This window comes from Diadema antillarum, unplaced genomic scaffold, assembly GCF_040938485.1.
Source record: "Diadema antillarum isolate AM-2024a unplaced genomic scaffold, OU_Dant_1.0 seq00000693_RagTag, whole genome shotgun sequence".
In the NCBI taxonomy this organism is placed as follows: Eukaryota; Metazoa; Echinodermata; class Echinoidea; order Diadematoida; family Diadematidae; genus Diadema; species Diadema antillarum.
The window spans coordinates 3,789,926-3,806,409 of NW_027271598.1; the positions used below are offsets into that span (position 1 = coordinate 3,789,926).

Sequence of the window (16,484 nt, forward strand, 5' to 3'; positions counted from 1 at the left end):
CTTTGTGGGTGAAAGGAGTGACTCACGTGTTCTGCTGCTTCCACAGGAAATTGTCCTCACCAGAGATATGGAATGAAATTTTTTCAGACTCGATTATGCGCTGTTGCCACCTTATGATATGCCGAAGCCCAATTCCACTGGCTTTTTTTTTTCTGTTCCAGTTCAACTCAAACAGAGAATGACGTGAGACGGATGCACAGGTGTTGACACACGGGGATTATTGTGAGCCTTTTGGCGGGCCGTGGAGAGAGAATGTTTCTTGATTGTTCCAATTGTCTAGATGTTATCTTCCATTAATATCACTTTGAACTGCTGATGAGATATGATGTGTGGGATCCCATTGTTACAGCAGTGAGAAAGTGCCACACTTTTTTTTTTCTCTCTGTTGGTTTAACCCTTTCCCAATGGGAACCTGGTTACTTGTGTACTAAGGTTATGGGGATTTAAGAATTCGGTATGGAACGGGTGAAGAGAGATGAGATCTTTGTGCAATACCAGGTACGCACAAAATTGTGAGACAATTCAATACACAGAAACACTCATGTGCATACTTTTTTTTTCGCACACCTTGTTTTGAATTTTTAAAATGATTTAAAAATAATGTTTTGCAAAGAAACAAATCCACACATAAAAGAAATGCTAGCAGCTTGTATTCTGCTCACTGATGCAACTTGATGACACAAATTCATCACTAAAAGCAAAGAAAGAGAATTCAGATTCAGCAAAGACAGAGTTATAATACCAAGACTGACAACCATGTATACATAGAATTTGTTCAATACATAATAAATGCTTTGCCTTGATTAACTTAAACTCAGTGATGCTACTTGCTTTTGCAAAATGTATTCATGCAAAGAAAATATTACAAAAGCATACAATAGAATAGCTCGTATATATGGTATATTCATCAAACAAAATAAGTGAACATAAGAAAACATAATACTTTCCTCACTCCTCCTGATGTCTCTTTATTTTACCTGTGCAAAAACTTGTGCATATTCCTAACCATAAATGTACACACACACGCTAACACACAACAAAAGCCAAATGAACTACATGTATTCAAGCCCAAAGCAGTTAAATGGATTTCACCATGAACTGCCTTGCCATTGTTCCCTATTCGTTGAGATTAGTTGATAAGTCGGTATGGTAAGGTCCATGTTGTACTTAGCTATGTGTGCTAAGTTTAGTAGTACCACATGATTAGGCAAAATATGATATTGATGATAGGGCTGGAGTGGGCCTTGTTGCATGCTAAGTGTGGCTGATTAAAAAAGAAAGAAAGAAAAAGACTCGTTTTCCCTGAGAACAGTCTATTCTTGGGAATGCTGGATTTGGAAAGGATGAAAATGCCAAGTACAAATTGTAGCTGTGAAAATAACTCCACTTCGGCCTCTTTGTTACAGGCTTCATGATTATTTTCACTTTATCCACCCCCGCCCCTGCCTATCTTCCTCGTATCTCTCCATCTTATCTATCTTATCTTATCTATCTATCTATCTATATATCTTGCTTGCTACTAGCTAGCTGTCTACCTACCTCTATGTCATTCTTTCTTTATTTGAAATACATTTTTAGGAGGAAGTGTATACAGCTGTTGATTTTATTTTGATCACTCTTATAATGTCAGTTTTCAAAGAATTTAGCCATATCATGATATTTAAAAATAGGGATCAGACCTTTGCAAGATTTAGAAAATTTGTATTTAGTAGTGACTGAAAATCTTGTCACACTTCCTTCCGAAGTCTTTTACTCATCCCTATTTATCCCTTTTTATGCATCAAAAAATGAAACAAAAGTCAGACTTCAATCTACCCCGTGTAAGTGGTCATGAACAAATGGTGTTATTCAAGGTCATTCCCTACAAAACAATTTTTTTTTTCTGGTCAGATCTTAGATGTTGATGCAATGATAAATGGACTTAAATTGATCTGTATTTGTTTGTCACAAGCAACTGTGTTTCTCAGACTAATTTTTCTTAAACAGAAAAAATTGTGTTGTGTTTTATTAATCATAGTTCGAGAAACATGACTTCTTTGAAAGATGGAGAGTGGAGGGAAGGAGCAGGGAGATGTGTTTTTCTTTTTTTTTAAGTGAGTTTCCACTCTACATATGTTGGAGCCGCTGGATGAGGAGACTACGTGAGACCATGATGTATGTGTGGATAACAATATAAAGAAAATATGGGCATGAGAGAGAGGGAGAGAGAAAACATTGGCAATGGCGATTTGTTTGGTGGCCAGTGCTCTGGCAGTGGGCCAAGCTTGGATCCCTTAGGAACAAGTGCAGACCATCTCTAGACCATTGATGAATTCGTAGACTTGTACACTGACATTCAGGACTTTGGAGACTATTAGGGTATTTGTCTGTACAGGTTGATTTTGTTTGTTCCGTCTTATGGAAGAAGATGTAAGACTGACTAGATTCTCACACAGGAAGAGCAGAAGGTATCTGATATGGAGAAAGGAAAATGAGATGAAAAATGAGATGAAAAAAAAAAATGATATAATAATCTAGATGGGGAAGTAGTGAAGACATACAACAACCTGTAGGCCTGCATAGTTTTGTGTATTGTCATTCTCAATCTAATGCAGCGTGTAGGCCTATAACTGTGAATTAGATTTCATCAGATTTCATCATGGCGCAGATTGTGTATCACACAGAGATACAAGCTTATAAAACTTTCACATGTTTTGCAGACTTTATATAACTTTCCTTTTACAAGGTGCTTGTTTGATGTTAGACACATGTACAGCTTGTTCAATGCTGGTGAACCACACAGGATGAATCTCTCCTGTATTTGATGCAGTCCAAGTTCAGCATCTAATGCTTTCTTCTTCTTCTTTTTAGGAAACTGGACAAACTTTGAACTGTATTTTTTTAACTGATGAAAAACTTTGTTGAATCCTCTGTTGATACTCATCATATAGACCAGCCTGACTAATCGTCATGGAAAAATTAGTGAACACCTAATGTCAGGAGCGTATAAAATCTCCAGAGAATATCTCGATGCCAAATGTTTTAAGTACAGTGCTGCTTGGCATATTAGAATTTCACATAGCTTTTGCTGTAAAGAATTGCCTTCCTTCCTTTTGATATAACTATCATCACCAATTATACAAGAACACAACCCCCAAACCAATCCAAATGTCCAAAGCCCAAGTCTTCATTTTTGAAAGGATGGGCAACCAAATAAGTTTGTTGTTGTTGTTTTGTAAATAAGGTCACTAAAATTCAGCATTCAGAGATTTTCGATTGGCAATTTTAACAACAGGCTAGATTAGATTCCAGTTCCGTGTAAATAATGTCTGCTTGTATTCTTCATTTAAATGTTTCATCATCATGTAAGATGATGCTTTGTAGGGAACTTATTATTATTATCATTTGTTTTGTTTAGATATGTATGTTTTCAGCACTGTAGTTTTGTTATATACTCACTTTCTTGCTTTCTTTCTCTTCCATTCTATTTCTGTTTTCTTTATAGGATGTCGCTGGAACTACTGAGATCACCTTGGACAAGAAGAACTATGGCGTGCCGGATCTTTTGGCCGAAGGGTAAATTTGGCATTCATTCTGACAATTAGTCAGAATTTATCTTTGTATTGGATCAGATTAGGTTCATTATAACATCCCCCTCCCCTCTTTGATATAAATATATATGAAGGGTAAAGAAGAATGCAGTCTTATGCATTTTGCAAAGTTGACAATTTGTGTTTCACTTTCCTTCGGTGAATTCAAATTCCCAGAGCTTAAGAAAAATCCTTCATATACTTTTTTTTTTTCGCGGTTGGCATACTTATTTATATGATAATACGTCGACCTACATCCCCTTTCTATTTGTCGGTATCACTCTTTTTAGGCCAGTGAATGACTAATCATAGACACTTTTGAGGGTTTTTTAATAGCAGCATTTTAGAAATTCTTTTGGCAGAAAAAGGGAAGATATAAAAAAGTCATAGAAACTGAACTACTGCTGGTGCATTGCAGCATCAAAGTGTGAAGTATGTCACATTTTGTTTCAAATCTTTCCAAGATTTTTATGATGATTATAAGTGCCAAGAGTGTAGAGTGTCTAAGAAGGATATGAATGTACTGCAACTTTATCAGTTTGTGCATTTTTTGTATTTCTCCTTAGACTGAATTCTGGCCTTAGATCCACATTTTATGGTGTGATTGCAGGAAAGATAATGCAATATCAAATAAACTTGAGATGTGCTATGAACTTCCACCTTAAGACCTAAATCGAGAGTATTGCTCCCCAGGTTTCATGAATATGTCACCTCTCTTTTCATCAACTGGAATAAGCAAACTACCACTTAAGTTTTATCTCATCAGTCTGTGTCCCGTCGTATCTTTGTGTCGTGAATTTTAGAGGACTGTTTTGTCCTGATGCGAGACGTACTGCCCATTTTTTTTATAGCAACTGCAAAGTCATACATCTTGATAAGTCACACATTTTTCCTTCCTCTCGCTTCCTTTTCTGTGTGACAATTCAAAACTGGCTTGCCTTGACTCATTCAATAAATTACCATGACTTGTAACAGAGTGGTTAAGGGGGGGGGGGTGGGTCGGGGAAGGGGGGATGGGAGGTTGGGAGAGAGTTTACAATTGTATCGACGAAAAAGGAGAAAAATGATTGACAGCTGAGACAAGAATCAGGTGAGCTCTGGCAACTTTGTGACTGATCGGTGGGAGGAAGCGCGCGATTATTGGCGTAGAACAGAGGACAGGAAACACATTCAATTAGCTCATCCTTCTCTCGCGCTCTCTCTCTCTCTTTTCCCCCTCTACCTCTCTCCTTCACTTTCCCTCTTGTCACTGTTTCATCCTCTCTGTTTTGTCATTAACAGCCTCTGGAGTTATTCGGTCTGATATTTTTGTCCAACTGTCTCTGTCTGTCTGTCTGTCTGCCTGTCTGTCTGTCCTCCTTTCTGTCTTACAACACGTTCTGTTCCTCTCCTCATTTTTCTATCTTCCATCATCTCAGTGCAGTGGAATGTTCATTCTTTTTGCCCTCTTTTCATTTTTTAAAAATCTTTTACGTTTTTGGATAGGTCATATCGTCCCGTTCTAAAATGGTGCTGTTCATTCAATCCAATGAATGCTCTGCAGAGGAAAAGACATTCATTGCAGCATTCTTCGCCTGATGGTCATTTTCTTCTGTAGATTCATTTGTCAAATGATGGAGCAGGAGCCATTTTGTTGCTACCTATATTGTCCATCAGTCTAGCCATGTGTCCATCTTCTGTCTAATACTTTCATCTAATGTCTGTCCACAATATGTTTCGTTTCTTATCACAGCATGTTGAAAATTGCTAATAGTTATCTATTGAGTTTATAGGTATGTACATGTATGTATGTATTTGGACACAAAGATGCAGATTTTGGTGTCTAGAGCTGAAAGGTCATGGTACCATATCTGTGATCAGTCTTGGTTTTGACTGATGCTTTTAGCTTGGCAAGGACTAGCACACCATTCTGTCTTCTAATAACAGGTTGGCTTATTGTTCTGTAGAACAGCACAAAAATATTTCCCAAGTGTGTGTGTCGGGTCTTTATCACAAAGACATTGCTCTCGTCCGGAAATTGATGATGGCATCAGCAGCATTCTCTCACTCCTTCGGTAGGCATTGTAGCACCTGAAACTACAGATCAGGAATCGCGACTAGAAAGGAGGCTGTCTTTGTGGTGAGGAAACGAACAGATTGCATCAGGGAAGCACTCGCTGTAACCACGAGAAATCAAGATATTTCTCACAGCTCAATGAACTCGATAAGAAAAGAGTATTCGAATATCAAATATTTGTATTTTATGGGATTGAGATCCTTGACGGAGTTTGAACGGAAGTAGTTCTCAGTTTGATTGATGGAATGCTCTTATCTGCATTCTCCAGCTTCTGTCTATCTCCCCCCCCCCTCCTCCCCACCCCCGCAATCCACAGACTTATTTTGGGGGGTCCGATTTGTGAGCTTCATGTTGGTGGTGTCCAAGCATCCACCTGCATCTATATTTCATCAGTTTTCCTTCCTATCCTTGTTCTTTTTTTTTTTCCCCATGGATATATGATTGCCCTCTTCATCGTTATGTTTCACAAATTTTAAGCGATGATTTGTTCATGTACAACTTAACCTGTTGAGGACGAGTCCCGAGTATACTCGGGCAGGTGTCTATGGGAAATGCGTGTTGTAGCAAAATCAGTCCATCTTCAACGGGTTAAGGCAAAATGATGTATTTTGTAATATGTGAAATGTCTGAGCTGCTCAATTTTTCCAGTCTATGGTTATCCTACATGTCTTTTGCATATATCAAATGTAAGAAGAGCTTTCAAAGTAACATACTACAAAAATAGTCCATCACCATGCCTATGCAAGATATTCTCTCAGAAGTATTCTTCTCCAAAGGAACCAATTCTGTCAGAACACTACAGTCACACTTTTATGAATCATAAATCCTTTATGCATAACTTAATTTTTCATTGGGTTCCCAGCCAAATTTCTGCAGTGGCATGCACATATACCACACTGTAAGCGAGGTGAACAGTATTCATTTTCAACAGATGCCAAAGAGAAATTTTGGTAATAATTCCAGTGTTCTTTCACGCTAATCAACCTCACCGATATGGAAGACCAAATTAACACCTCCCTAGCTAAATCCTGGTTAGTTGTAATTAAAATTGACGGAAGTGCTCCCCCCACCACAGAAATGGAAGATTGAGAAAGGTGCTACTCCCTTTGGGAGTCATCAGGCTGGGGGACAGAAATAAATTTCTGGCATTTGCATATTTCCCCCCTTCCCTTGCTCCATCCTCCCAGAAGGATTTTAAATATCATAAAACAGTAGTCATGTGATCAAGGGGTTTCAGATTTATATGGTTTTGTGTGCAATATATGCATTTCAATGTATTTCGTATCCTTCCCATGTTGGTAATGTTCCTCAAATAGATCCTGTCACACACACACACACACACACACACACACACTCACAATCAAAAGATAACCTTAAAGATTCTTTACATATTTTCCTGGATGACCAAAGAAATAGTGAAGATATTTCATGTTATCAACCAGCCATTAAGAATGCGTCGTGGTGTTAAATTCAGAAATCAGTTTCACACACCCTGTATATGTCTACGAAAAGTATTCTAAACTTTAAAAATCAATGTCAATCGTAATGCCATCATTTTGCTCAATTTAGATCATAACTGGTAGTATACTAAAATTGTAACCAATATGTTTTCTAGTTATTGCAAGCAAGTGATCCTTATAAAATGCATATCAGTGCCTTTTGTAGTGCTCTGTAGAATCATGTGTTTAAGCTACATATTTTTCAACTATAGTGGAAACTCGATATAATGAGATGGTCGGGACCGAGTCATTTTCCTCGTTATAGCCGATATCTCGTTATATCAGTAGGCATAAAAGAAGGCATAACATAAAGACATTAATTTGCACATGTGGGACTACCCATCATATTGCAATCAATACTGATAACTTGATATTGTGTGTGAGGGAATTACTCACCTTTATGGGTAAGAAGATGTTTTTCGCCCAGGAAATCCAATATCAAGAATGTGTTTCTTATTAATTGTAGACGTTTGAATTTGTAAATTTATATAGCTTGCGATTGTATCAAGATCGTCTGTGGATTGGTATGTGGTTATCGTATGGGTATGTGTTGTGTGGAAAGCTTGATGGTCTGCACAATGGTGTGTGTGTATGTGACACATTCTGTATGTACATTATGACTGCGTGTGTGTGAAGATGGGGAATTCCCTACGTAGAAGGCCAATCACAGCATCAGATTGCCTCACGTCTGCTAAACGTCACGATGATGTCAATGTATATGGCCGTCCCATCACATTTTCTGCATGTATCAGTGTGCGCGCACACACACACATTTACACGTACAACATGCAGTGCTAGCTGGAAAATGATTATGTGTGTACAAGACAGTTTTTGGCGCGTCAAGCTTTACAATCTCGGAAGATGATAGCACAGGCGAAGTAAAGCTTTACCGAAGGCATTTTGCTTTACCTCGCTATAGCAGGTTTGATTGACTATGTTTTTCTTTGTTTGGAAGTCTCAAAATTTATCTCGTTATAGCAGTTATTTCGTTATAGCCGATCTCGCTATAAGAGTAGCATTTTACATAGACTTGTGTGGAAGGAAATTTGGGACCGGGAAAATTTCCTCGTTATAACCGATATCTCGTTATAGCAGTGTTCGTTATACCGAGTTTCCCCTGTATCTTGTAAAATGCTTGGTCATGTTGATGAATATGTTTATGGTTCCTTGTTTTTTCACACGTCCAAAAAACACCTGTCATTCTCGTCTAAACCAGTGAAGAATAAAATCAGGGATGAAAAGAAGACAGGGTTAAGGATAAAGGATGACCCACGCTCTCCACACATACCTAGACTGAGTAATTTGTCAAGGTTTGTGATTGATGTGGACAAATGGAAGCGTACATGGCTGTGGAGCTGCAATATCAAAACTTACATTAATGTGTAAATCAATGTATATCAAAACTTGTATGCTGGTTTATAGATTATAGTGATCTGTGCCATAGAAAATACTGCAGTGATTAGAAACCAACTACTAATGTGTTTCCATGAGGAAATTTTGGAATAATATCTGGTTTGGTAGGATGTTATAACTGTTTATTAAATGGTGATACGGATCCTGATCAAATGATCGGCTGAGAGCAACCATGTGACCAGTCTTTAATTTTTGCCTATAATACCCATTGGGCATACACGTGTAAGTGTTTTTACCATAGACTGTGTATTAATGACCGCTCAGAGATACAATGTGTGACTGTGGCTTGGCGGTATTCACACTCACTGACATCACAATTGCATACTTTCGCAATGCACACTTGATCAGTTACCTCCATCACTTTTTTTTACAGTTAACAAGCTCTGTGTGTTTGGAACATTTCTTTGGATATCTTGGCTTTTTCAAAAGCAAGTTCTACATGTAGCTAACTGGTATTTACGTGTACCCATAAAGGTAAATGAAAAAATAGTTCATAGAACCATTTTTTATAAAACAAATAATGCACAGGTTTAAGTTCATGACATTAGTGGAGATGAGCTCACTCTTGGGTATTCACAGTGTCTTGTAAAATGTCACACCATTGTAGATACACTTGAGTGTGCTGCATCTACACTAACGGACTCTCTACCTGTGCATTATTTGTATACTTTGCTTAGGAGCGGGAAAACAGAGCCCTGTGATCACTTTCTATCCTGTGATTCGGGGTAGAAAGCATCTGACCATTCTTGTTCAGGATGTTAATCATCCATATCAGAATACCGATAGTCATCTACAGGGAGATCATTCAGTGATGAGGATGGCGAGTTTGAGCCCCTGTCAAATGTTGGGGATGGTTGACGTCAATGTTTTGCATCCTGTCTTTATCGCCATCTTTGGAATCTCAATCATAGCTTTCTGGGTATACCTGGTCTAAAAAAAAAAGGGGGAAAATGTGTGTCGATTTGCAAGGTGGACTGTGAAAGGTCATCTGCTTGGAAGATAGATTTTGTGGTGATGAGAATTAATCCTCCGATGGGCTTAACTTTCCTCTCATTTTACTCTCTGTCTTCCTGCCTGAGATGTAGGAGGTTGATACTAGATAATTACTCACCCTCATTTGTCTCCGTAGGGGAAATGCCTTTCTGTTGATTGAATTAAAGGAGGCACTTTCAAGGCCAGTAGGTTATGCTGGACCAGTTTCTGAAGGTTTTGAAAGTTATGATTCATGTGGCATTCTTGAGTGTTCTATGCTAGAAAACACAGTCGACCTTGCCTAAGTCGAATCTATTTAGACTGAAGAAATAGCTTCCACTTAGAGAAAATTCAACTTATGAGGGATTAAAATCAGTAGATTATAAAGAGAAGAGGACTTGAAAAGACCTTTGACTAATAGGCAATTATTCGACTTACGCCAGGTCGACTTAAGCAAGGGTGACTGTATTGAGATTAAAACATGAATGTTTTCTGCCACGCAATACAAATTAGATATATCTGATTGTTTATTAACGTTGCTTTACTATTGTATGGTTTTCAACGAAGGGAGTTCTGTTTTGTTGTATGTGTTGATTACATTCTTTTTCAATTGGAAATGACTTGCCTGCAATATTTTAAGTGTCTAGTTGGCAGTATGATGTAGAAATTTAGTATAAATACAGTACAAATGTACACACTGTAATTTGGACTAATTTAATCTTTTCCTTAAGATTAATTTTGCTATTTTGCATTATTTCTGGATTTGTTTGACCCTCATAAAAGACTGATCACAAAACCTGAGTGCTAATCGTAGCCCTTTGCATTGGATAATAGCTTTTTATTCAGGGTTCAAGTAACCTGTGCCATTAATTACATATCGTCGCTGGGGCGACAAGATCTTGTATCTGCAATTTTGGTGAAATTAAACTTTTTTGGATTAATGGTCAAATGTGTTAAGTGATGTCCTGTCCAAATCCCAACTGTCTTACTCCAAAAATGAAGCCACCACGGCATGTCAAAGGAATGGCTATCCCATTCACCACAGTGCTTTGGCCGCCATGTTTTTTGGCTCTTCTGAACATTTGACATTTTGTAGATACGAGGTCTTGTCGCCCCAGCGACAATATGATTGTTAGAAATGTTAACATTATTTCATTCAACAAAATATACAAATGCTGAAGTGAGAATGTTTGTAAATGTTTTTCTTTTAATGGAGATTTTTCATGTTGCATAATCACTCCAAGTTATTTGGGGCCAGCATTCTTCTTGTCAAAGATCCAGGAAAGGTCATTGTCCTCCATAAACCAACCAAAATGAGCCTTCAGCAGCTGTTGTGCACCCATCAGAGTTTTTGCACCAAGGAGGAAGCCAGGGCAATAGCTCCAGGTGATGTTCATTTGTCTGGCAAGACTTCCGTGGACGGTGTTGGTGGCTCGCGGTCGCCGGACTTATCGCCATGGAACACTCATTCTTTTTGAAGGAGACAGATTTCAGATGGGCAGATGGGAATAGCTGCTGGCACGATGGTTTATGAGTGTGTGTTTAGAGTGTGACTGTGGGCTGTGTTGGGCAGAGTGAGGGGAGGGTAGAAGATTTGAGTCTGGAAGAAGATGGAAAGGAAAAGGGATGAAGCTCAGACAGAAAGGTTAACAGAAGATAAGATGGAAGACAAATCAATCAATCAATCAGTCAGTCAGTCAATCAATCAATCGATCCATCGATCGCTTGATCAGTCAGTAAGTCAGTGTCAGTCAATTAATCAATCCATCCATCCATCCATCCATCAATCAATCAATCAATCAATCAATCAATCAATCAATCAATCAATCAATCAATCAATCAATCAGTCGATTGATCAATCAATCAATCAATCAATCAATCAATCACTCACTCAATCAATCAATCAATCAATCAAATCAATCAGTCGATCAATCAATCAATCAATCAATCAATCAATCAATTAATCAAACAAACAAACAATCAGTCAATTAATCAATCAGTCAGTCAGTCAACCAATCATACAATCAATCAATCAAGTTGAGTAGGTACCACCAAGATCCATAGATATGTTTTTTCCAACAGTCTTCGTCTTTAATAATTATCTGACTGATGTCTTGCTTCTCCTTGATACCAGGGTCGATCTTATGCAAATCAACATATATCCTCTTGACAGACAGAAGAAGGAAATGAGGAAGGAAGAATGGAAGGAAAAACATGAGAAGGGATGTGAAAATAAAGAAAGATGATAGAAAGCACTGACATAGGGTGTGATAATTAAACAATTGACATAGTGAGGATGGAGAAGATATAAGTGGACTGGAGAAGAGAATATAACAAGAGGGAAGAACAACATATATAAATAAGATGCAATTTGTATGTGAACAAGATAAAGAGGAAAGGATGATAAAAGAGACTTTGGTGGGACTGAAGGTTTGGTGTTGTGCAGAATCAAGAGGAGGCACCTTGGAGTGGGCAGGAGGAGGAGGAGGAGCAGCAGCAGCAGCAATAGAAGAAGAAAATATACAACATGGGTGTGAGATGTGGGAGGAGGCAAAAAATTGCAGTATTTGGGAATCAAATTGATGTGGTTTGTAGTTAAAGTAAAATGTAAAAAGAAGAAGAAGTAGAAACAAAGAAGAGAAATGAGGAGGAAAAGGGGTAGAAGATAGTAAAAGGAGAAAGGGAAGATGATGTACACTAGATGGGGAGGTGGAGGAGAGTTTGTTAGTTTAATTTTCCATCTGAGAAGATGGCTGGATAGCCCATATTCATCTGCACTGGCTGGTCTTCGATGGGAACCAGTTGGATGTGAGATGGGACCACTTCACCGGGTTATGCACCATGCTCGTTACGATGAATGAATGAATGAAGCTGGATCTTTTACTTGCATGAGTTGTGACTCTCACATACGGGACCGCCATTTTATGTCCTGTGCTAGAGACAGAGTGTTTTACCTCTAACCAGAGGGGGTGATATGATTATATACAACATTGCTCAGCTAAATTCAAGAATTGAACAAGGGTCATTTGTATAGGGAGGCAGACATGCTACTGACTGAACTGAAGTAGCACCCTTAAAGAGTATGATGTGGAGCAACGAAAGAGATAGATAGAAGGTAGTAGAAGTGTTGAGGATACGGTGTGTCGTTTGAGGACAAGATGGATGGGGGAGCATGCATGGGGAGGGGAGGGGAGGGGAGGGGAGGGGAGGGGAGGGGAGGGGAGGGGAGGGGAGGGGAGGGGAGGGGAGGGGAGGGGAGGGGAGGGGAGGGGAGAAAGCCGAGGGAAATTAAAGACAGGAGACTGAGAGCGAGGGTCGGATGGAGTAGTGATGGGAGACAGGAAGAATGAGGTGGAAGATAGAAATTCTGGAGAGGGGTAGGAAAAGGGGTTTAAAGGAGACATGGGATGGGAGATGAGGGTAGGGGAAGTGGAAGAAGCAAGGGATGAGTCTACACAAGGACATGAGTTCAAATATGGGTGAGATGGTTGACAGACATCAAGACTCAAGAGGAGGACATGAGATAGGGAAAGAAAGAAAGAAAGAGTCTGGAAAAGAGAGAAAAAGGAGGGAGGGGGAGGGAGAGAGGGAAGTGGAGGACAGGAAGAGTGGGAATGAAAAACTGGAGGTGAATCGAGGACAGGGGTGCAAGATGGTGTGCAGGGGGGAGTGGGATGTGCAATGTAGGGGGGCAAAAATAGACACTTGCAAGAAAGGAGGAAAATGAGTAAAAGGCTGGGAGAGGTGAATACATTTGAGATGGGGGATGATGGTGGGGGGGGGGGGGGAATGGAGGACATGAAGATGATGACAGATGACAACAGGACACAGAGTTTTCTGTTGATGATGCCTTCTAGATGATATTACTGCTGGAGGTGCTTGAGTTATGTAAGATATAACTTATCCATGGCATATTTTACTCTTTGTGTTGTGATGGCTATTATTGAGTGGGTTAAGTCGGGTCACAATTGTATGCCAGCTGCTCGTATGTCCAATTTGAGTGAGAGATAAGTCATTGGTGTAATATTGTGCTAGCTAATCAGCTGATTTTGTGCGCAAAAGGCTTTGAAAAAGTAGAATTCAAAATAAACACAATAGCCAGGGCCACACTGGCAAAACTTCTGGAAGTCCAAGTTTTCATAGTTTTGCTAGTGTGACTGCAAACTGCCTAGAAAGTTCTAGTGAAACTGCCCACTAAAAAAAAGGAAATTTCCTGAACCCCTGCAAATCTTCTCAAAGTTTGTGCAGTCCAAATGCATGCAGCTGAAACTTTGCAAAGTTTTTCACGTGACCAGTCTCGAGTACTCACTGCATTCGCTGGTCAGCTGTCAGGTGGCGCTGCTTTCTGTGCACCAGTGACCCAAACTTCGCAAAGTTTGGCCACCAGTGTGAATGGAAGAGCAAGCTTCACGAAGTGTTCTTGAACTTAAACTTTTTAAAGTTTTGCCAGTATGACAGTGGGTAATGTGATGCATAGGACCTCTTGAGTTGACAGAACTAATGTTGTTTATGTGTTGGATTTGTTGGGGTGTTAGTGTCAGACAATGCATTACATTGCTCTCACATCTCTGTGGAAACACTTTGCAGCATGCTACTTGCACCTCTAATACTCAATGCGTCTTTTCCTTTTTACGCCCTCTGTCAGTGCCAACTAGTACCGCTACAATTGTCTCCATGTTTTAGCTGAATGTTTGATACTCTTGCTCCAGGGTCAGCAGAGGGTTACCCTGGCAACTTGAGACAGGTGGAGTGCCAGTATCATCTCATCTTTGGTTTTGATTTTAAAAACACTCCAGTCTAGTAGAGCTTGACTGGGAAAAGATATCCACAATGGTGTATGGAGAGTCAAGGGCAAGTTCTTTTTTGTATTTAAGGAAGAGTTGAGTCCTTTTGAATCTGGGGTCCCAGATGGAAGAATTATGAACTCGGCGCTTCCATCTGTCACCAGTCTGCCTGCCCTATTCCGGAGCAAGGACCTGGATGCGTCACCAGAGGAAAGAAAGTCCTCGAAATCAACAAAAAAACTCAGGAAAGTAAAAGGAAGAAGGAGAAGGAAAGATTGCCCCTGGGTCTGGGTGGTTTTCAAGTCTGTTGTGGAGTGTCACCTGTTTCACACTTCCTACCCATATGCCTGGGCGTGAGAAATGAAAACAAGCCACGTTTATATTGATGGTGCATGAGGCGAAAAGTTCACCCTCTGTTTCTCCAAGATAGAGTGGAGTTTTGAGAGTTCAAGTTTGTGTTGGTGATAGAGAAAAAAAAACCCATGAGTTGCAGATGAAATTTTTGCTAAAGTCAACAGTTCTTGGTATGGATTCATGTTGACTACTTTTTTTTTTTTTAATCGAGAAGGACATTGACAAAAGTGGTGGCCAAACAATTTTTATTTTATTTTTCTTTTTTAGAAATTCATCAAATAACATATATAGGATTTTTTTTTTTGGGGGGGGTGGGGCAGTTGAGGAGGGGGAGAGGCTGGTCTTTTGTTTGTGTAAAATCTTATATTTTGCAAGTACAGTAAATCTAAGTAGGCATTAAGTTAGAAGTACCTTGTTGATATCTTGAGCCATTTGTTGCTCAATTTGTAGTTATTCTTAGATTTAACTCCACTACTACCCTCTATAATCTGAGGCATATTCGCAGTTAGTGTTTAGTAGCTGTGGCTCCCAAGACTATCCAAACTACAATCAGTGAAATTTTATGGGAGAATGAATCTAGTATCTTAAAGGTAAAAGAGAATGTGGAGGATGGTTTGTTTTGTATTGCCAATGTAAAAGTCAATACAAAGGCGTGGCATATACAGAAAAGAGACTTTCCCACCTAAATTCCTCCTGCTATTGTGCTACCACTTGTGTTATCTGCCTTGTATTGTTACCAACATATGAAGGAAAGAGAGAAGTGTTGATAAACAGTTTTCTTTCCTTTTCTTCATATCTTCCAACTTTTTTTTCTACTTAAAGTGGAAGATGAAAGCACTCCAATTAATGCACTTGGGCCGCCATCAAGCATGCAGATCGTTTCCTCCTTATCGCTGGTCCAGATTCCTGGCACAAGGTCATTGGGGAGCACAATCCTGAGAGTATTTTTGGGTCTCAAAGTTGTATTTATTCTATTTTTACCTCAGCCAAAGAGGTTATGTTTTTGTCAGTGTTGGTTTGTTGTCTCTAACCCCCTGTTCAGACGTAAGCCAGTTTATACCAAAACTCGATAAAAGAAACGGTGTATAAAGAATCATTGCATAGCCGACAGACCGTTCAGACGCTAATTTCGATTATTCCGGAAAAACGTCGTATAGATGTGCAGTTTCTCACAGCGCATGTTGTTATGGTCATAAGTGACAGTGACAAGGTCACCTTTCATGCGTGCTTCCATTAAGCCCCACCCAGTTATACCGTTCTATGGTCACCATGCGTTCAGACACACAATGGACACGATGGAATGCTGATTCGTTATCAAGTTTTAGTTCGAAACGATACTCTGACTGTCGTCTCGCTATACGTCGTTTCGTTAGTCGGCGTTCAGATGTACAAATTCATTGTATAGCTACACCATTTTGGTATAGCTATACCGTTCTAGTAAAAAAAAATTGTGTCTGAACACCCTGTTTGTCTCTTTGCAGAATAGGTCAAAAAGTTATGAACAGATTTGGATGAAATTCTCAGGAACAGGATAGTGATATAAGGAACAGATGATTAATCTTGGGAGTGATCCGGATCACCATCTGGATCTAGGAATTAAAAAATGTTTTTTAATAATAGAGATAAACAGATATCTTTTTTAAAAATAATTATGTAGAGATAAATGCCAAATGTTAAAATATGTAAGTGTAGATGCTAGAAACAAGCTAGTTCTTTGAGATTACAAAATGCTATCAAAGTACATGGGAAGTATGGGACGATGAAGACATATTTCTGAGTTAACAAATATAGCGATTGAAATGTTACGTGTGCAAAGACCTCATTTAGATAAAATGCT

The 16,484-nt window shown here is 39.2% G+C and overlaps 1 protein-coding gene across 1 annotated transcript in view; it reads left to right on the forward strand.

Annotated features, from left to right (window-relative positions):
- Window positions 1-456: 456 nt before the first annotated feature.
- LOC139737465 (proteasome maturation protein-like) overlaps window positions 457-16,484 on the forward strand; it is a 71,129-nt gene continuing 55,101 nt past the window's right edge. Inside the window, exons 1-2 of the mRNA XM_071648141.1 lie at window positions 457-498; window positions 3,485-3,555. Coding sequence (XP_071504242.1) covers window positions 457-498; window positions 3,485-3,555 — 113 coding nt within the window. The remainder of the gene's footprint in view (window positions 499-3,484; window positions 3,556-16,484) is intronic.